The sequence below is a fragment of the Cnephaeus nilssonii genome (genome assembly GCF_951640355.1).
Source record: "Cnephaeus nilssonii genome assembly, chromosome: 7".
Lineage (NCBI taxonomy): Eukaryota > Metazoa > Chordata > Mammalia > Chiroptera > Vespertilionidae > Cnephaeus > Cnephaeus nilssonii.
Window position 1 is genome coordinate 67,496,969 of NC_137078.1, and position 21,232 is coordinate 67,518,200.

The window sequence follows — 21,232 nt, forward strand, 5'->3', positions numbered from 1 at the left end:
AGGTGAGAGAGAGAGTGTGTGCCTTGTTGCATGTGTCTCTCTGTGTGTATGTGTGTGCCTGTCTATGCCTGTGTGTGTCTGTGTGTGTGTGTGTGTGTGTGTGTGTGTGTGTGTGGTTGGGCAGGAAGAGGGAGAGGGTGAGGGAGGGGAAGAGGGAGAGGGAGAAGAAGAGGGGGAAGGAGGGGGAGAGGGAGAAGGAGGGGAGAGGGAAGGGAGGGGGGAGAGGGAGAGGGAGAAGGAGAGGCAGGGGGAGAGGGAGAGAGCCCACAGAGGACGAAGGAGGCTGTTAGGGGAAAGGGTGGCCAGGACTTACCTGCCCGTGGGGCTGAGCTTTCTCAGCAGCGGATGGCACTGTGCTGTTTAATCATTAAAGGAAAGGAATGAAGCCAGGAGCGCCTCAAAGTCCAGCCGGGTGGTGAGCGGCTGTCACGGAGGAGCATGGAGCTGGCAGCGCTGGGGCCCGGAGCCTCAGGAAGTGGGGTCAGGACTACAGCAGCTCCGAGCTCGGCCCCGGGCCCCGGGGCCAGCCTGCACGCCTACGACATCGGGGTCCTGGTCGTCTACTTCGTCTTCGTTGTGGGCGTGGGGGTCTGGGTGAGTAGTTGTGGAGGTTGGGAGCCGGCAGGAGAGGCAGAGCCACACTCTCATCTCCGGCTGCCCGTGAGCTGGGGGCGGGGTGGGCAGAGGAAGGGGGGCAAAGGAAGCACAGGGTTGGGGTGGAAGGGTCTCATCAATCCCCTTTCAGAGGCAGCGGACTGAAGCCAGAGAGGGGTGTGACCTGCCTGAGGTCACACAGCGAGCCTGAGGCAGGCCAGGCCTGAACCCCTCTCCTGACCGCCTGTCTCTATGCACCTGCTGCCTTTGCCCCACCCTCCCCTGGCCACCCTGATCCCCATTTCGTCCCCCTTCGCCGTGCTGAGATCCCCAACTCCCCGGATGCTTGACTCCTGGCCTGCCCCACCCTCCACTAGTTAGTGCTTTGGCAAGGAGCAGCGCTTTCTAAAGGAGCCGGGCTCCTGTGCTCACGGGGAGGGAGCCAGGCGGACCCCAAGGTCCTTCTGGGTCCACTGTTCCCCTAAGCCTCAGTGCCATAGGGAGGCAGGCTCTGAGGTCAGCAAGCCCTGAGCTCACATCCAACTCCAGCATCCCCGCGTGCCCTGGGAACATCTGAAGCTTCTCTGAGCCTCAGTTTCTCATCTGGACAAGGAGAATAAGGACCACAGCACAGAGCAGGCACGACCCTTCCGTGACATCTGGCTCAGTGCCCGGCACACAGGGCAGCCATAAAGGGCTGCTGTCATCACGGAAGCATTCGAGAGAAATGCCGGCACCTTTAGACTCTGCTGCGAGGCCGATGGTGACTGGAGCCCCAGTGGTCACTGACGAGGCTGTAGCAAAGGCAGATCCCTCTCTGGACCTTGGTTTCCTCATCTGTAAAGTGGTGAACAGTCCCTGCCTCCCAGGGCTGGTGGGAGGAAGAACAGGCCACACAGATGACCCCTGGCTCTGGGAAGGGCCAGCGGGGAGACGCACCACTCCTTGGAGGCTGGGCAGGTCGCTCCCTGACTTGGGCCTCATTATTAATGTGTGAAATTAATTTGTCTGCTCATCTGGCCACCCCGCGGACCAGAGGTGACACTGGAACGTCTAAGGAAGGGTGGAACAATCACCAGCCCTGCACGGCCGATCACTGCCCTGTGACCAATCAATTAAGTTTCCTCCCTTTTCCTGCCTCTCCTTCAGTGCTTCTCCCTCCAGACCCAGTCAGAGGCCTGGCAGCATCTTAGTAACAACTTTGCACTTATCCTCCCCAGGGAGGAGTCCTGTGGGAAGGAGGGGACAGGTTGGTCTCCCTGCAGCTATGGACGCCTGAGACAGAGACACCAGCTCAATTTCTGAAACACATCTCAGAAGGAGGAGAGGGAGGGGACCACAGTGCATGATAGCAATCATTTATATGCTCCTGCAGCTCTGTGCCATGGCGGGGCTGCGTACCCCACTGGCTCCTTGTTCTTCACACTGGTTCTGGTTCTGGGAGACATGCACGGAGGCTCAGAGAGAGGCTCAGGTCACCCCAAGGGCGTGTAGAATAAAGATGATGAAAACACTTCCTCAGTCCCCCCCTCTGTGTCCACAGAGCCTGGGCCGAGGGCGGGGAATCTGGGTGAGGGCAGAGGCTGGGGAATCTCAGGAAACCCTCACCTCTGGCCACTTCCTTTCCAGTCGTCCATCCGAGCAAGCCGAGGCACCATTGGTGGCTACTTCCTGGCGGGGCGGTCCATGACCTGGTGGCCGGTGAGTTGACCTTCTTCCCTCCCCTTCTCCCACATCCAAGTCTCCTTTGCATTTCCCACCTGAACCCAGGAAACAGCCCCAGGTGGGGGTTCTGGCTCTGGGCTCCTTCTCTCCTGTCCAAATGCACCTGCCACCTGAGCCACCTTGTTCTGGACACCTCCGACAAGCGTCCACTGGCGCCCTCTCATGGCTGCAGGCTGGACCTACAGGGACATGGTCCACAATGTTGTCCTAGAAAGCTGGGTGGCGCTGGGCAGACAGACTCACAGCCAGCATGACTACTGAGCTGGAGGGATGGGGGGCAGTGTGGGGGGCTCGAGAGGGCTCGCAGGAAGCCTCCGACCTCCAGACAGTGGGAGTGGGACCAGCAAAGACTTTCTTGAGAAGGTGACACATCAGCTTATTACTAAAAAGCAGAAAATGGCCAAAACCGGTTTGGTTCAGTGGATGGAGCATTGGCCTACGGACTGAAGGGTCCCAGGTTTGATTCCGGTCAAGGGCATGTACCTTGGTTGCGGGCACATCCCCAGTAGGGGGTGTGCAGGAGGCAGCTGATCGATGTTTCTCTCTCATCAATGTTTCTAACTCTCTATCCCTCTCCCTTCCTCTCTGTAAAAAATCAATAAAATATATTTTTAAAAAATAAATAAAAAGCAGAAAATGAGGGAAATCATAGATGTAAATCCCCCAGCAGCCTCCCGGAGCTGATCCTGAGACCCTTATGACCCAGGCTCCCCATCAGCTGACCGCTTGTCCTCTCTCCTCCGTTTCCCCTTCCTCCTCTCTGGGGGCCCTTAGATCCATGGCCTTAGTCAACACTTGATTCTCCCTGCGTGGACCTGCTCCCCGTGGCTTCCTTCTTTCCCACTTAGCTACTCTCACTGGGTGGCCTGGAGCCACTGTCTATTTTTCCTAACATTATTTCCTTTCTTTGTAAGTTGGAAAGATTAATACTCATCCCTCCAAATCTTTGTGGAATCAAGTGTATTAGCACACAAAAATACATACAATGCCTATCATGGTGCCTGGTATACAGCAGGCACCCACTAGTTTTCAGTCCCATCCCTCTTTCTCTTTGCTCCCCCATTTCCTCTCCTCCCCCTGATCTCAGATTCCCTGAGTCTAGGACCCCTCTCCCCGCCACGTCCCAGCTCCTGAAGCTCATGGTAGACTCCAGGTTGAGTCAGATGAAAACTGACCCCTGATTCTTGACCCACTTGTGCCTTGCAGATCGGAGCATCTCTGATGTCCAGCAATGTGGGCAGCGGCCTGTTCATCGGCCTGGCTGGGACAGGTGCTGCCGGAGGCCTTGCTGTGGGTGGCTTCGAATGGAACGTAAGGGAGCTGGCCCGGAGGCTTCTCAGGGATACTGAGGGTCTGAACCCCATCCCACCCCTGGCCATAGCCCTGAGAGGACCCTCAGATGTGCTTGGGAGAACCCATTTTATGGATGAAGAAACCAAGACCCGGAGGAGATAGAGGGCCCACAGGACTGAGATCAGGTCCCGGGTCCCTTACCTCCTGCTCAGGGCTGTCCTCCGCATGGCACCGTCTCTCCATAGGGGACACTCGTCCATTTGCATCCAGGACATGAACACCAATTTCTCTCCACTCTCCCAGGCAACCTGGCTGCTGCTGGCCCTCGGCTGGGTCTTCGTCCCTGTGTACATCGCAGCCGGCGTGGTCACGATGCCGCAGTATCTGAAGAAGCGATTTGGGGGCCAGAGGATCCAGGTGTACATGTCTGTGCTGTCCCTCATCCTCTACATCTTCACCAAGATTTCGGTGAGTACACTGCAGTGTGGCCACCCTGTCTCCGAAAATGCTGAGTACAGGGCACGGCTTATTGCTGGATGGATGGATGGATGGATGGATGGATGGAAGGGAGGATGGGAGAAAGGAAGAATGAATCCATATGCCTTCAGTGCATGCTCTCCCTCAATGATAGGTAGAGATGGATGATGTTTGTTGAGTGATTCAAAGGTCCCTCCATTCAAAGACCTCACAATCTAGAGTTCATCCATTCATTCTTTCATCTTTCTATCTCTGACTCTTCATTCAGTACCAGCATTAATTGCCTAGAATGTTACAGTTTAGAATAAAGGTCCTTATTCTTTCTCCATCAACCTAACCTTAGAAAGCAAAACTGTGTCACATGATTTGCCCAGAGAGCCAGCTCTGGGACTGGAACTGAGGCTGGGGTCCTGTGACCCACCCATGTGTCCTGCCCTCCACCATGTTGTAGCCCTGTAACAGGTTCATGAAAGTCATGGACTGGGACCGCCTCTGCTCTGACACCTCCATGGCCGCTCAGCGCCTGCACGGCCCACGCCACCCGCTCAGCAGGGCGCTGAAGGCTTGTCCCAGGGTGTGAGGGGGGCTGACAGCAGCTGGTATTGCTGAGTGGGAAGGTGACACCCTGGGGCCTGGTGACCTCCCGGTCGTGTCTCTGCAGACTGACATCTTCTCCGGAGCCCTCTTCATCCAGATGGCCTTGGGCTGGAACCTGTACCTCTCCACGGTGGTCTTGCTGGTGGTGACGGCCGTCTACACCATCGCAGGTAGGACCGGGGGAAGGTCACTTCGGGGTGCAGGGCCGGAGCGGAGACATAGAGGTGGGGAGAGGCGGAGAGGGAAGCCCAGGCCACCGGGACACAGTGGGAAGGGCTGGAGGAGAGAGATGTTAGAGGGAGGGGCAGAGGACGAGAAACAGGAAGAGCCAATGACAGAGACAGACAGAGAGGTATAGGCTCGAAGGAAAACGCAGAGGAAATGACGGGAGGCACAGTGACCAGAGAAAGGGGACACACAAGGGCAGGGACAGGAGGCAAGAGCCAGACGGAGAGGCAGGGAAGGAGAGGCCTGAGGGATCCTGAGAGACCCGCCGTACCCAGGAGCAGGGCAGTGATGAGGGGACTGTCACCTGGACCAGACTGCAGGCTGCTTCAGACTGAAGCCACAAAGCCCCTCCTGCAGAGCGCCGGCCTGGCTCCTGGGACGCGGGGGCCAAGTGGGCCTGGGCGGATGGGAATTTAAGTGGGCGTCCAGGTGGGGGAGAGGCGTCCTGGTGGAGCTACCAGCTCACAGAGGGATAGACTCGGGGTATTAATCAGGCTCTGGCCAGGCAGCCGGGGCAGAGGCTGTTGGTGGGAAGAGCTGGGCCCGAGCACCCGTGACTGACCGGCCTCCATCGGGCAGGTGGGTCGGAGGGGAGCACGCAGTGCGGGGAGAGGCAGGCGGAGCCCACCAGCTGGGAGGGCGCCGTGTCCTCTCCGGCCTCCCCAGGATGGCACGCGCAGGGCGGGCACAGAGAGGACACCTTGGTGCTGACTGATGAGCCCTCTCCTTGGGTCCCCAGGGGGCCTCACGGCCGTGATCTACACGGACGCCCTGCAGACGGTCATCATGGTGGGGGGAGCCCTGGTCCTCATGTTTCTGGGTAAGGAGGAGAACTGAATACACCCCACCTTGCCCCTAAATCCCTCTCTCAGCCAGTGTGGCTCCTGTCACCTCGTGGTTTGATCAGGACTTCCTGGGGCACAGAGCCACATGCCCCTCAGGGCCAAACCAGCGGAGCCCCACAGCCCTCCCGCTTTTCCACGTCTCGTGCCAGTTCCAAGCCCAGGGACTCCTCGCGGGACTGGGAACTGGGGGGCCTGTGACAGGCTCTTGGGGCTCAGGGCTGCTTCACTCACTGAGGTCTCCCCCCACAGGCTTTAAGGAGGTGGGCTGGTACCCGGGCCTGGAGCAGCGGTACAGGCAAGCCATCCCCAATGCCACAGTCCCCAACACCACCTGCCACCTCCCCCGGCCTGACGCCTTCCACATGCTTCGGGACCCTGTGAGCGGGGACATCCCCTGGCCGGGCCTCATTTTCGGGCTCACGGTGCTGGCCACCTGGTGCTGGTGCACCGACCAGGTGATGCCCCAGCCAGGCAGGCCCCGCCCACCGGTGGGGTGGCTCCCTGCGGGAAACTGGGCATCTGGATGCAGAGGGTTGGGACTTATTCTGGGACCACCGCAGGGGCACAGGCAGTGACCACGTCAGAGCCCACCTGTGGCCTCCGCTGGTGCCTTTCAGGTCATTGTGCAGCGGTCTCTCTCCGCCAAGAGTCTGTCCCACGCCAAGGGAGGCTCCGTGCTGGGCGGCTACCTGAAGATCCTGCCCATGTTCTTCATCGTCATGCCCGGCATGATCAGCCGGGCCCTCTACCCAGGTGAGAGCTGGGGCAGGCAGGGGCTGCACAGTCCTTGATAAGAACATGGAGTCGTGCCCGGCCAGTGTGGCTCAGTTGGTTGAGCATTGTCCTGTGCACCAAAAGGTTGCCGATTGGATTCCCGGGCAGGACACATACCTGGTTTGTGGGTTCGAACCCCTATTGGGCCACATACAGAAGGCAACTGATGGATGAATTAAAACAAACAAACAAAAAAGAACATATACTAGTATATTAACGTTTGTTGTCCAAACTACTTCAGTAGAAAAATGTGCCTCCAAATGTCATTTTAAATCCTGCCTTGCTTTTATAAGGGAAAGACCAGTAAAGCGTTCTTGGTGCCTTCCAAGGATATTTGCCTCTTATCAGGATATAAGGCCTAAAGCTAACGAGTCTACCGGCTTTGTGGGTAGTATATGGCAGAGAAATTTACCATAGTAAATCCTGGTACCCAGTCAGCCACCTGCCCTTGACCCTCAGGCCCAGCACAGTCCCCAGTGGACACTTCCTGGTGGGGTCAGAAGGCAAATACAGGCCCTTCCGAGAAGGCCCTAGATCATTTCTCTAACTGCCCTGCCATCACCTCTTCTGCAGATGAGGTGGGCTGCGTGGACCCTGACGTCTGCCAAAGAGTCTGCGGGGCCCGAGTGGGATGCTCCAACATCGCCTACCCCAAGCTGGTCATAGCTCTCATGCCCATTGGTGAGTCCTGTTTCCTCCGGCCACCAGCCACTCCCTCCTCCAGCCGCCCTCAATCCCCACTGCCCAGGAGGGGTTGCATTGAGGATGGACATGGGCAGGGAGAGGGAATAAAAATGTTCACATGCCCATCCCCTCCCAGTACACACATGCACACACACACACACACACACACACACACACACACACAGGCGTCCATGAGGCACTGCTCTGAGCCCTGGTCCCTGAGATGCAGGATAAAGGGCGGGCCCCTACTCTCCGGCTCCACACAGTCGCCAGGGTACTCAGGGTGTCAGAGGCCACAATACAGTGTGAGCAGTGTGGGGACACGGTGGGGCTGGGGGAGCCCTCAGGAGCACCTGGCTCACTTTGGGGGAGTGTAGGGGCAGGTTTCTCAGAGGAGAAGACATGGAACTGAGGCCTGAGGAACCCCTCAGGCAGACAAAGCTGGAGGGCGAGGGAGACGTCATCCAGATGGAGGGGCTGCATGAGCAAAGGCCCGAGGCTGGGAGAGAGCATGAAGTCTGGGCTGAAGGTGGCCCCTATGGGCTCAGATGCAGGAGGACTGGAGACAAGCATCGTGAAGAAGAGGTGGTGGCCGCACCTAGAGCAATGGAGGTCAGGAGAGGGGGGTTAGGCCAGCATCCACGATTACATTTGTTTAGGCCCGTGGGATCGGGCCTAAACGGGCAGTCGGAAATCCCTCCAGGAGTCCCAGAGTGGAGAGGGTACAGGCTGGGCTGAGGGACAACCCCCCGCAGTGCACGAATTTCGTGCACCGGGCTTCTAGTTATTAATAAAAGGAAGAATCAGAGGCCCCAAAGGCAGACACTGGCCTCGGTGTGGGACACCTTGAGTCTTCCAGGGAGACGTGCAGGCCGTGGGAACCAAGGGCAGGAGGGGCCGGAGGTGGGGCCGGGTGGGGGGGTCCCTCCCCGGGGTGAGCAGTCATTTTCCTGGAGGCTTGGTCATGAGAGGCAGAGACTTCGGGGATCAGTGGAGCCGACCTCTTGCTGCAGGAGGAAAAACTGGCCCTAACATGAAGGACTCACTTAGTTCAAAGGTCACTCAGCTGGTTGCCTGCAGAACCAGGAAACAAGCCTGGGCTTCTGCTTCCCAGGCCAGGGCTCTGCCTGGCGTCAATTCAGTGAAAAAGGAACACGCTGAAAACGTTCCGTAACAGTCACCTCCTCCCACCAGCGACCACTAGCAAGTGTCGGCCAGCTCTGACACCCACAGGAGACGTCAGGGCTGTCACACCCCTTCCTGGGGAGGTTCAGGGAGGGCCATGGCTCCCCCAAGGCCACAGAGCAGGCAGCGGCAGGGCGTGGCCACAGCCCAGTGCCCAGCCCTGGATTCCTTATCTGCTGGGTGGGAACCTCAGCCAGCACCTTCCCCATCCCATTTCCACTCCAGACTCCTGGCTCTGCGGGCGCTGCAGCCTCCATGGTGCCCGGCAGGGCTTTCCTGGCCGGTTGTCCACAGAGACCTCGTCTCTTCCTAGGTCTGCGGGGCCTGATGATCGCTGTGATCATGGCCGCCCTCATGAGCTCGCTCACCTCCATCTTCAACAGCAGCAGCACACTGTTCGCCATTGACGTGTGGCAGCGCTTCCGCAAGAAGGCAACGGAGCAGGAGCTGATGGTGGTGGGCAGGTGCGCTGGCCCGTCCTCAGGGGGGCCTTCCCGCAGGCAGACCCTCTCCCCTCTGCTCCCTGCCGGGGTTGCCCTGGGAGGTGTGGCTGGGTTGGGCCCTGGACTGGCAGTCAGAGCGCCTAGTTCTAGCACCATCTTCCTCCGTAACCTCAGGTACTTCCTTCCCTGCTCTGGGCCCCTCTTCCCCGTCCAGAACAAGGAGAAAAAACTCTTTCCTGCCTGTTCAGCTTTCTCTTGCAATTGATCAGCAGGGTCAAGGAGAGAAGCTGACAGTTAAACATATAACTGTATAAATGGGAGGAAGCTAGCAAGCGGCTCACCCTCCAGGTCTTTCGGACCAGCTGCTATCCAGGATATCAGAAAGGCTTTAACTTACTCCATCAGTCTCACCCAGAACGTCCTCCTTGGGTCATATCTTTGTGCTGGGGACACAGGGAGGACTTGTATGGCCCTGCCCTCAGGGTGGAAGAGTTTAACGAGAAAGGCCAAAACACTGGTAATGCAATGAGGGACCTGCATCAGTGAAGACATTTGTACAAAGTTTGTCTCCAAAGAAGGCAGAGCCTCAAACACCAGGCTAAAGAGTTTGCATTTACCTTGTTGGAATCAGTTTCATGCTTTTCAGAGTACAATGGTGGCTAATTTTTCTTTTTCACCCCAGGCTGAGAATTTGTAGTTTACATAGAGTTAAGGGGCCCTTTCTGAAATCTTTGCTTCATAACTTAAAGCTCCATAAATAACTCAAGTTTCTGGACTAACGTGTTCATTCTCCGCTTTGGGTAGATGGTCTTTGAGATTAGATCACTTGCTTTTTTCCTCCTCCCTGCCTTTATATGCACTATTTCTTCCACCACAGTGCCTTCTGCCCACAGCTGCCCAATAGAGTCCCACTGCCTGCTTGCTCATAGACTCTGGATGCAGGACAGATAGTGCAGAGGCGAGGATGAGCGAGGGAGGTCATTGAGTAACTGCTGCTTTAGTGGGGGCCTGAGAAAGAGAAAATGAGAAGAAAGAAGAGGGAAGGACTGGTGTGCTGAGAGACTTCTAAAAGAGTGTCCTTTGATATTTGCACACTAAACTGCCAGGTTTTAGACACTTATTTCATCAACCAGTGGGGTTCTGGTACCATCTGCTGGCCATATACATTATTGCACTCAGCACATCCAAGAAAAGTGTTTCATCACCCTGGTCACACACCTGCGAAATCATACATGGAGTGCATGTTGAGGACCTGGGCCTGAGCCTGGATCAGTTGTGGGGGAGTCAGGATATGAAAGTGGAGTCTCTTTTCTGAGCTAACTGGCAATGTAAGGAGGAGACACTTAGAGTTGGAGAAGCTTAGAGAAGGAAGAAGTCACTGGAGTCTGGAGCCACTCTGGAGGAGGGGGATGCTATGCACAGGATTTGGGTGAAAAAGAGAAGGAAAGGCATCCCCAGCAAAGATCCAGAGGTCATTTACTGAGGTGGGTGGTGGGGTGAAAGGTACGGATTCCTCTCTGAAGAGTAGGTCTATTTAAAAAGCCTTGATCTCTTAGGTTCTAGAATTCCGATATTCTGGGATTTTAAGAGTCTAAATTTCTGGACTCTCATCCTTTGGGATTTTAGTCTCCTAACATTATCTGATTCAACAGCATGCATCCCACCCCCACCCCCATCTCTCCTCCTGGTTCCCAAGCATCACCTTCACCCCACCCCACGTTCTGCCACCCCGAGGGCTCCTCACAGCACCCTGTGCCCTCCTGGCAGAGTGTTTGTGGTGTTCCTGGTCGTCATCAGCATCCTCTGGATCCCCATCATCCAAAGCTCCAACAGTGGCCAACTCTTCGACTACATCCAGTCTGTCACCAGCTACCTGGCCCCACCCGTCACTGCCCTCTTCCTGCTGGCCATCTTCTGCAAGAGGGTCACAGAGCCTGTGAGTACAGCAGTTCACTACAGGTTAGGAGAGCTGGTCTGGCCATAACCTGGCCTCTCTGTGACCTTGCACAAACCAACTGCCCCCTCCCCATCCATAGCATCTGGTCTAGATTCATTCATTCACTGAATAAACATTGATCAATCTTGAGGTTTCTCTATTTCTTCTCATTACAGCAGTCCCTTTAGCATTTCTTGTAATGCTGGCTTGGTGGTGATGAACTCCTTTAGCCCCCTCCACCCCCCCTTTTTTTTTGTCTGGGAAGCTCTTTATTTCACCATCTATTTTGAATGATAGCCTTGCTGGATAGAGTAATCTTGATTTCAGATCATTGCTTTCCATTACCTTGAGTACTTCATGCCATTCCCTTCTGGCCTGTAGAGTTTCTGATGAGAAATCAGCTGACAGCCTTATGGGAGCTCCTTTGTAGGTAACAAATTGTGTTTCTCTTGCTGCCTTTAAGATTTTCTCTTTGTCTTTCATTTTTGGCATTTTAATTATCTGGGTGTGGGCCTATTTGGGTTCTTCTTGCTTGGGACTCTGTGTTTCTCCTGAACTTGTGTGACTTTTCCTTCACCAGGTTAGGGAAGTTTTCTACCCCTTGCTCCCTCTTTTCCCCTTCTGGTACACCTATTATGTGAATATTGTTACGTTTCATGTTGTCCCACAGCTCCCTTAAGCTGTTCTGGTTTTTCATTATTTTTTCTTTTTGGTTCTCTGATTGAGTGATTTTTTTCTACCCTTTCTTCTAATTCACTGATCTGATCCTCAGCTCCCTCTAATCTTCTGTGTAGTCCTTCCAATGTATTCTTTATTAGTGCTATATCATTCTTTATTTCCAACTGTTCTTTTTTCATAGTTACTATATCTTTTTTCATGCTATTGAGCATCTTTACCATCATTATTCTGAACTCTATATCACATGAATTTCTTATCTCCATTTCATTTATCTCCTCTACTGGAGAATTCTAATTTTCTTTCATTTGAGGGTTGTTTTTTTGTCTCCCCATTTTGGCTGCCTGTTTGGACTTGTGGATGTGTATTAGGTAGATCTGCTCTCAATCTCTAGTGCAGGATAATATCAAACACTGTTTCTGACTACTTAGATCTGGCAAAGACTCAGCGCCTCCAGAGACCCACCTCTGTCTGCAGACTGATTACATTTGGTCTTGAGTAGCCCTCAGGCAATCATCCACAGGCATGGAAAGAGGTTTTCCAACAGTGTGGGACAATTGCTTCTGCCTGGAGGCTAATTGTTGTTCTCAATCTCTTAATGGGCCCCAGAAACTCCACACTGTGGGGTGAGAGGTTTCCCAATAGAATGAGGCAACTGCCTTCCCCCCAGGCAAAAAATGCCTGGATAGCAAAGGTCCACCTGAGAAAGATGACCTCCTCAGCATGAGGAAATGATTCAGCACAGGAAACCGGGGTGTCTACCTTCTGAGCTCTAACCCCAGAGCCCCCAACCCTGGCTTCTGCTTACACAGCTTCAGTCCACTCTGCCCTTCCTCTGCTGGAGCACAAAGAGAGTGGCTTCATGTGAAATTTTGTGCATTGGCCCTTTAAGAGGATGCCTGCATATCCAGCTGTCACTCCCTAACAGACAGCAACCCTGCTGCTTTTCACAGCCAGGTGTTTTGTGGGCACCTTTCTCAGTTCTGGTGCTCTCTGATGGGGGGAGACCCAGTTTGTGGACTAGACCCCAGAGTTCTCAGTGGCAATCCCCCACTGAGATATCTCTCGGAACTTCAGCTGCCGTCTGTGGGAGCCAGTCCAGCCCTTTCACGCCTCTGCCCTTCCTACCAGTCTCTATTTGGTCTCCACTTTCCATGCTTGGTTCTCTCCAGCTAGTCTTCAGTTGATTATTCAGGATTTATTTTTGCATTTCAGTTGCAATTCCAATTTGGTCCTGGGAGTATGTCTGTGTAGCATCTACTTACTCTGCTAACATTTTTAATCCCAGTACCCTCTTGTGGACATTTTGAGAACAGCACCCTAGTAAGGGATTAGTTGCCGTGGTGCCTTCTTGTGGATATTCTGAGAAATGCACCCTAGTAAGGGATTAGTTTCAATGGTGCCCTCTTGTGGATATTCTGAGAACAGCACCGTAGGAAGGATTAGTTGCAATAATGCTCTCTTGTGGACATTCTGAGAACAGCACCCTAGTAGAAGGAAAAAAAACACCCCACATTTATCAATCTGGGATGCTATATTTACAAGGTTCATATAGGTATGCCATCACTAGGCCAGACAGGAGGAAATATAATTCAATTAACAATAAAAAGAAAGAATAGTGGCTGCTAGGATAGTAAAGAACAGGAACACCTAACCTATAAGATGCCTTGGAGTGGGTCAGGGAAGCCTTCCTGGAGGAAGCAACATCTGAGCTGAGACATGAGGGATTAATGGGAGGAGGGAGAGTATTTCAGACATGAGGAACAGTGTGTGGAAGCTCAAGACAGGCTAGAAGATCTCTAGGCTCTGTTTCATCCCTAACATTATAAGGTTTATATGTAGGCAAAAAGATAGCAATGATGATGATGAAATGAAGTGTGAACTTGCAGGGGTGTTACACACGTGTTATTCATGAAACTGCACTGAAATCTAACAGAAGCCTGGGAGGAGCTCGAGGTAGGAGGACTATAACCCTGATTACTCCCCAGAACAGTTTAGAAAAACCCCAGATCTGCTGTCTATACAGCCCAGATCTGGGGTCAGGAAGAAAAGGACGTCATGGACAGGACTCCACAGGAGCCATGTGAGAGCCTAAGGTCATGGCCAAGGAGATCATAGGAATGCCTCTCCCAGTGGACTATGAAGGAAGGTGTCCACTGATGCCTTCTGTTGGCAGAGGTCCGATCTCCCTGCTGATAGTCATGGTGCACAGCAAAACTCAATTGAACTATGGATGCTTCTGCTCATTGCAGAATTTTTGAAATCCAGATTGGCATCTCAATTTTAAAAATACCACTCATACATAAGGAAACAGAGGTTAGGGTTGAATAGTGTTATAAAGGAGACATGGGAGGTACCAGAGCTTTCTTTTTCTTCATATGGCAAAAGACATGAAAAAAATAGAAGCAACACTGATTTCTGATTTATCATAACAGAAAGTTATTCCTTGCTTATTACAAAATCATATTCCATTCTGCTTGAAGATTAAGCATCTACACTTAGTACTTATTCATTTCTCCTATCATTGCACATGAGAAAACTCTGAGTCAGCGAGGCTGAATCACTGCATCCGTTATTCTGGAATGGAGCCAGGGTCCAAATCCTGGTCCGTCTGACTCAGGAACCCGTGTTATTTCCTATACCCCACTCTGTCTGCCTTAACGTCATGACAAAGCCTTAGCATTAAATCACTCCTATGGACTTGCAAACACAGTAACAACCAGTTGGGGAGAGATTTGGGGGCAGAGTGGTTTTAATCTTCCTAGGGCCTCCCCTCTGGATCTCACCCTTCCCTGGTCTGCCCTCTCTCCACAGGGAGCCTTCTGGGGCCTCATGTTTGGCCTGGTGGTGGGGTTCCTGCGCATGATCCTGGAGTTCTCCTACCCAGCCCCAGCCTGTGGGGAGGTGGACCAGAGGCCGGCTGTGCTCAAGGACTTCCACTACCTCTACTTTGCCCTCGTCCTCTGTGGCCTCACTGCCATCGTCATGGTCACCGTCAGCCTCTGTACAACCCCCATCCCTGAGGAAGAGGCAAGTGGAGCGCTCATGCTAACCCCCTTCCCCCCAAATGCCTCCCCATGCCCACCACTGAGTTTTACTCCATTGGGTGATGATCTTACCTGTTGCCATACAGATGTCCCAGGGACAGGGAGATCATTGGGTTATTAATTCCCAACTGAAAACTAATTTGTTCAATTGAAAAATTACTCAGTGAGCATCTACTGTGTGCCAGGCCTGTGTTGGAGTTACAACGATTAATGATCTCCCATGGCATCTGTCCACAGGGGGGTGTATGGGGGGCACAAACACCCACATAAACAGTTGTTCTACTAAGAAGAAAACCAGAAGGACTGGTCTCAAGGCTGAGCACAGAGGAGAGGCAGTCACCCCTGGGAGAGTTCCTGACAAGGCCACTTTGTGTTGGATCTAGAAGAATGGGTAGGGATTGGTTGAAGAGTCAAGAAACAATATATGAGAAAAGGAACAGAGTCCACCAGAGTAAGAGCTTAACTGGGAGTTCTCCCCTCTCCCATGCTGACCATTTACCTGTCCTTGGGCATGAGGCCCGGTCTTCAGTTCTGAAACCTTTTTTTTTCTTCTTCTTTAGAGCAAAAGAGCATTCATTTGCTCCAGCTGCCATAACAAGGTACCACGCAAGCCTGGGTGCTTACACAACAGGGATTTCTTTTGTCACAGTTCCGGAGGCCAGAAGCCTGAGGTGGAGGTGTTATAGGGTCGTTCCTCTGAGGCCTCTCTCCTTGGCCTCCTCCCGCTCTGTCTTCAATGGCCTTCCCTGTGCCTATCTGTGTCCTAACCTCTTCTCACAATGACACCAGTCATATTGGATTAGGGCCACTCTAAACACCTCATTTAACCTTAATTACCTCTTTAAAGACCCTATCTCCAAGTATGTCTCATTCTGACGTACTCGGAATTAGGACTTAAACATGTGCATTTGGGCAGGGGCACATAATCTAGCCCATAACAGAGCCCATGCCAGAAGCTGGGCACTGAAACATTGAGTGGAAATCAGTATTAATACCCCTTACCTGTGCGGTGCCTTAGAGGTTACAACCTTTTACCCTGGTGGCACTAATTCCTACAAACAAGCGTGTCGTTCACAGGTGAGCCAGGGGAGGCAGCTCACTTTATTTCTTGCTTCACTTTTGCAACAGGCTCCAGGCTGGATCCCTTCAATTCTTTCTGAATCCCAGGACTCAGAGTCTCTTCCCTGTTCCCAACGTCTGCAGTGACTCTCCATTGCATTGTGTTTTTAAGAGAAATCAACTCCTAGCCTGACCTTGGAAGCCTTTTGTCATGGGGTGCCTGCCTCCCTGCACCTGACTTGGTGTGTTTTCAGCACGTGGCGTGGCTCAGGCAGAGCAGGTTTCCAAAGGAAGTGGAGGCCAAGCTAATAGCCAAGCCTCGCCTCCCAGCCCCACGCTTGTTCCTGGCACAGCTCACTGCTCTGAGGTTCCCCCCAGGAGGGGCCCCTCTATTTTTACAGGGTGACTTCCCTTCAAAGGGAACTGAGTCAAGACAGTGTCTCCCTTCCCTCCAGCTTGCTCGCCTGACGTGGTGGACACGGAACCGCCCCCGCTCTGAGCTGGAGAAGGAAGCCCACGAGGACACACCAGGGACATCGGAGGTGGAGATGCCACCTGGCGTGCACCCTGCAGGAGGCGGAGGGACCCAGAACCCCAGCCAGGGCCCGGAGCAGCACGGAGGTAGGCTGAGGGTGTGCTGGGTGCTATCACAGAGGAGTGATGGGGACAGATACTGGGTCCACAGGTCCCCTAAGACGCCATACACTATCTTTCCTCCTTTCCCACATGGCTATAAAACAATGTGAGGAATAAGACAAGTAAGGCAGATGGGAGCCAAAGTATTGCCCTCATTACTGATAAAGTGCAGGTGGAAAGATCTGGTTTATATCCACGGGGAGATGCACTTCCTGACACTGAACCCCAGCATTAGACAGAGGGACCCATCTGTCACCTACCCATGAGCACGGCACTGCCCAGGAGGAGGGTGGGAGGGAACCAAGTGAGCCCTTCTTATCCTTCCCAAGCCTGCCAACAGGGAGGTCCCTTCTCCTCTCCCGGGTTGAATGAATCTAAGGGCAGAAAATCAAATCAAAGGGTGTGACATTGAGTTCCATCCACAGGAAGGAAGCCTCAGGTATGGCAAAGAAACAGCCCCCCTCATCCCCCAACACACCCATTTTATTATTTATTTCCTATTGTGCTTAATAATCTGCCTAGAATCACACAAAAGCATGGTCATCTTCACAGGAAGAGAGCAGATGTGTCTGCACAGTGTCCTCCTGAGCTGCTGGTGGGCCATACAAATACTGCCTCCTGGAGATTCTATTATTTTTTAATTTTTATTTTTTAAAAATTTTTATTGTTGAAACTATTACATATATCCCCCTTTATCCCCCATTGACCTCTTCCAGCCCACCCTTACCCCCCACCACAGGCCCTCATCACCCCATTGTCTTTGTACATGGGTTATGCATATATGCATACAAATTCATTGGTTGATCTTTTCCCACCCACCCTCCCCTGCCTGCCTTCCCTCTGAGGTTCGACAGTCTGTTCCTAAATGTGTTAGAATATATATGAATTCAATGTACTCCAAGACCACACAGTGTCTAAATCAGAAGTTGACATAAGACATACTGTAGCTGGTTTAGATGCAATGCGTCTATGACCTCCCTGCAGTGTGCTTGAATACCAATATTAAGGTATTCTGATTTAGTGACACCATAGAGATTTCCCAAAGTGTAAAATTCCCAAGGAAAAACTGATGTTAGAAGTGGTAAATTAGTTTGCAATTTAAAGCCCCAAGTCAATTTCTCTTGCCCTGATGAGTTAAAATTTTAATGAAATGTAAGTCCTAAATGTACTTCCAGCCTCAGATAGAGGAGCCCAGTGCTGGCTGGGGTTGGGGTGCCTTCAGAGGCTGCCCTCGCCCATTGGGGTAGGGAAGAGCTCCATCAGGGCTTCAAAAAGCATCTTCATTCCATCCCCAGCCACTGGTGTGACAAACTTTTAATAACTCCCGCAAGTTTAAAACATAGATAACGTTATCTAAGCCCCGGTTGTTGGCCCCACACGGCTGGCAGCTATGCCACTTGGCTCCCAGGTCTTTGCCAGATTCTCAGAGTCCTGAGCTTCCCTGAGGCCTGAGAAGCCTCCACCAAGCTTGAGCCCTTCAGCTTTGCTCAGGACACTGACTCTACAGAAACAGCCACTTGCCTAGAGGTTATTAACATCATAACCTCCAGGATATGAGCTCTCCTGACACCTAAGATCCAAGCTGCTTTTTGTATTTTCAAGATCCAAGCTTCTTGACCAATCTATCCACAATTTAAAAAACTCTCCATTATGGGGAATGCAATCTTTTATCGGCTCACTTTTATAAGCACCAATAAAGCTTGAAGTCACCAGCCCTAGTCTAATCTGGTGCCCCAAGTTTGCTTTGCAAAATGGAACTCCTTAACTCTTTTTTTTAAAAAATATATTTTATTGATTTTTTACAGAGAGGAAGAGAGAGGGATAGAGAGTTAGAAACATCAATCAGCTGCCTCTTGCACACACCCCTACTGGGGATGTGCCCACAACCAAGGTACATGCCCTTGACCGGAATCAAACCTGGGACCCTTGAGTCCAAAGGCCGACGCTCTATCCACTGAGCCAAACCGGTTTCGGCTCCTTAACTCTTTTTTGAGCTCTGTGGTCCATCTGCCAGATGTTAGGGTCTCAGAACTGCTTCTCATCCCTTCACCACCAGGACCAGGTCTGGTCCCATAAAATGTCTGGCGTGGAAGAAGAGTCTGAGAGCGCAGCTCTGTGCAGGCCAGGCAGCTGCCGAGAGAGGAAAGAGGAAGGGAAGAAGCCGAGAAGGTAGCTCCCAGAGGGAAGGAGGGTACGGCTTGTACTCTCCCCAGCTCAGCACCACGACTAGACAGACTTGCACGGTCACGGGCAGCCCTGCCTGGTGGCCCCGGGTCCAGGGTAGAGCCTCTCTCTGGAGCAGCAGAGAAATGACTGCTCCCTGTGGGCGGCTTGCTCCCAAAAGGGACAGAAGAGGCACTGAGTCAATCAAGTTCAATGAGAGAAATCCCTCCCACCCACCAGGAGGAGGGAAAGGACAGGGAGAGGCAAGAGCCCCTTCCCTGCCAAGGGCGGGGGGGGGGGGGGGGGGGAGGAAGCACAGCCCGTTGAAGGCTGCAGGCAGAGGAAGCCTCGTCCGTACTCAGGTTAAAAAGCGAAACGGCAGTACACTTCTGAGTCCTAAGAAAAGGAACTGAAAGACAAATTTAAGAACAGCAGAGTAGATCCGAAAGAAGGATACACACCCAAGGCTGCAGGTAGGGTTAGCTTTATGAAGTGACTCAAAAGAGAGTGCTGGGACCGGCTTGTACAATGATAGAGCTCAGTGCTCTGGGAGCTGGATTCGTCTTATTGCTCTTCGTGCAACTTTGCGTCTACGTGACCTTAAGCAGGTGGCTTCCTGTCTCCAAGCCTTTTTCCTCCTCTGTACAGTGAAGGAACAAGACTGCATGGTATCCAGGGTCTTCGTATCCCTGAGACTCCATAGTCACATTGAACTCACCAAGTGCCAATTCCAAAGCCGTGAAGATAATAAAACATTTCCAATGGGCTGGGTTCAGCCTCCGTGGAAGGCTTATTTGAATTTTATTTTAATACACTAACTGTTAATCCAAAAGAACTTGGATAATATTTATTTTCTTTATTCATTCTTTTAAAGTTAGCTTTTTAAAAAATTTTTATTTTTTAATATATTTTATTGATTTTTTACAGAGAGGAAGGGAGAGGGATAGAGAGTTAGAAACATCGATGAGAGAGAAACATCGATCAGCTGCCTCCTGCACACGCCCTATGGGGGATGTACCTGCAACCAAGGTACATGCCCTTGACCGGAATCGAACCTGGGACTTCAGTCCGCAGGCTGACGCTCTATCCGCTGAGCCAAACCAGTTAGGGCTAAACTTAGCTTTCAATGAAATGTGCTCCCTTTTAACCACAGAGCGAGCCCCTTCTCCAGGCTGGCGATGCTGTGTGCGTGTCTCAGGCACATTCCGAGCATTGCTTTCCCCAGAGGCTGCCCCACTGCTCAGCACTGTGACTCTTAAAGGTGCTCTCAAATCTGCATTCTCATTCCATGAACAGAACCACCTGCAGAACAGGGCACACGCCACTGACCTATTTGGGAGGGAAAGACCCTGGGCTCAGAGACGCTGAGCAGGCTGCATGTGGCCTCAGTGAGGTGATGGCAGGGGCCCACAAGGCGGCTTCCAGCCAGTGCCCCACCCACAGCATTGCGTCAGTCTGTCTGGCTCCCCTGCCGCCTCCTTCCTGGGCGGGGTGATGCTCCCCACTGTGTCATCCTGTGGGTGTGTGATCTGAATTGGGATGGACAGCATTATCCTCACCCCTTAGCCCACCACCATGGAGATGCTTCTGCCGATGGCTGGGTGCATGGCCAGGGTCAGAGCTCGGTGGAGTCCCAGCTCAGCACCCAGGCTGTGGCTAGTAGGAAGGACTAAGGTGATTGTTCCACAGCCCCCGTCTTTCTGTGCACCTCATCCTTTTCTTTGGTTTCTCCCCTCTCTCTCCCTCCTCCGCTCTCTCATCACTCTCCTTTTTGACCTGGCCTTGCTTCTCCCTCCTGCTTCCCTCCCCCTCTGGCCTTTGTCCCTCAGCCCCTCACAGGTCCTGGGGAAAGCTGCTCTGGGGCTGGTTCTGTGGGCTCTCCGGGGCCCGGGAGCCGGCCCTGAGCCCCGCAGAGAAGGCCGCGCTAGAGCTGAAGCTGACCAGCATTGAGGAGGAGCCGCTCTGGAGACGCGTCTGCGACATCAATGCTGTCCTCCTGCTGGCCATCAACGTCTTCCTCTGGGGCTACTTTGCCTGACTTCGCGGACCTGGCTTCACCCGAGACATGAAACACAGCCCAGCCTGGCCGGTCACAGACAGGCCCGCCGCCCACCTTGCTGTCCAAACTGCAGACCACCCAGGCTGAGACCGCAGGACACCTGGAGAGCCCCTGACCCAGCCTGTATGCGTGGCCTGTGGTGAAATGGAGGCCCAGAGAGAGCGCTGGGCCTGCCCCGGGCCACACAGCGGGATCCTCCTGGTCTCCTGGCTCCAGCTCTCTTACCATTGCATTGCCTTAAAGTCCTACCTCAAAAATGCTGTGTCGCCTTCTTGGTGAGTCTTTTCAGAGACATTTACTCAACATGTGTCTTGAGGTGAGAAAGTGGAAGATAAGAGAAAAGGAATAGCGAGCAAGTTGCAGAAATCCACGTGCATCTTTGCTCACCCATATCCCTTCCTTCTCCCCTTCTCCTTCCCTTACATCACTGGTTCCCAATCCCCGTCAACTATTTCTGGAAGGCATGTACCCAGAAGGACCTTCCACTTCCACCGGGGGCTCCACGTGGTGGCGTCAGGCCCGCAGGAGTGAGGGCCTGGTGGGGTGTAAGCATGGTGACAGGTGGTGCTCGGGGCAGGGCGCCTGGGGTAAGGGACTCTCGTTGGCACTACTCCAATCTGCCTCTTCCCCATCTCACCTCCAAACGTGTGCACATCTCCACGGCCTTGAGGAACTGAGGGAAAATCATGCCACAGACAGGAAGCAAAAAGTAGTGGAAAATGTCTGGATTGGAGGGTCACAGGGGCTGGGCCATGGCTGGTCCATCTGTCCTCTGTGTGTGCGAGAGCAACGGTGCCCTGCCTTCTGGGTGC

General features: G+C 53.1%; 1 protein-coding gene across 1 annotated transcript; it reads left to right on the top strand.

Moving 5' to 3' along the window:
- Nucleotides 1–438: 438 nt before the first annotated feature.
- On the top strand, nucleotides 439–20,399 carry SLC5A9 (solute carrier family 5 member 9; the record flags this gene model as incomplete). The annotated part of the gene is made up of 14 exons (XM_079778393.1): nucleotides 439–594; nucleotides 2,224–2,295; nucleotides 3,526–3,630; nucleotides 3,916–4,080; nucleotides 4,751–4,856; nucleotides 5,654–5,734; nucleotides 6,009–6,214; nucleotides 6,377–6,512; nucleotides 7,107–7,214; nucleotides 8,716–8,866; nucleotides 10,613–10,781; nucleotides 14,271–14,486; nucleotides 16,018–16,183; nucleotides 20,191–20,399. 14 exons carry the CDS (start codon nucleotides 439–441, stop codon nucleotides 20,397–20,399), a joined length of 2,046 nt encoding a protein of 681 aa, XP_079634519.1.
- Between the last annotated feature and the right edge of the window lie 833 nt (nucleotides 20,400–21,232).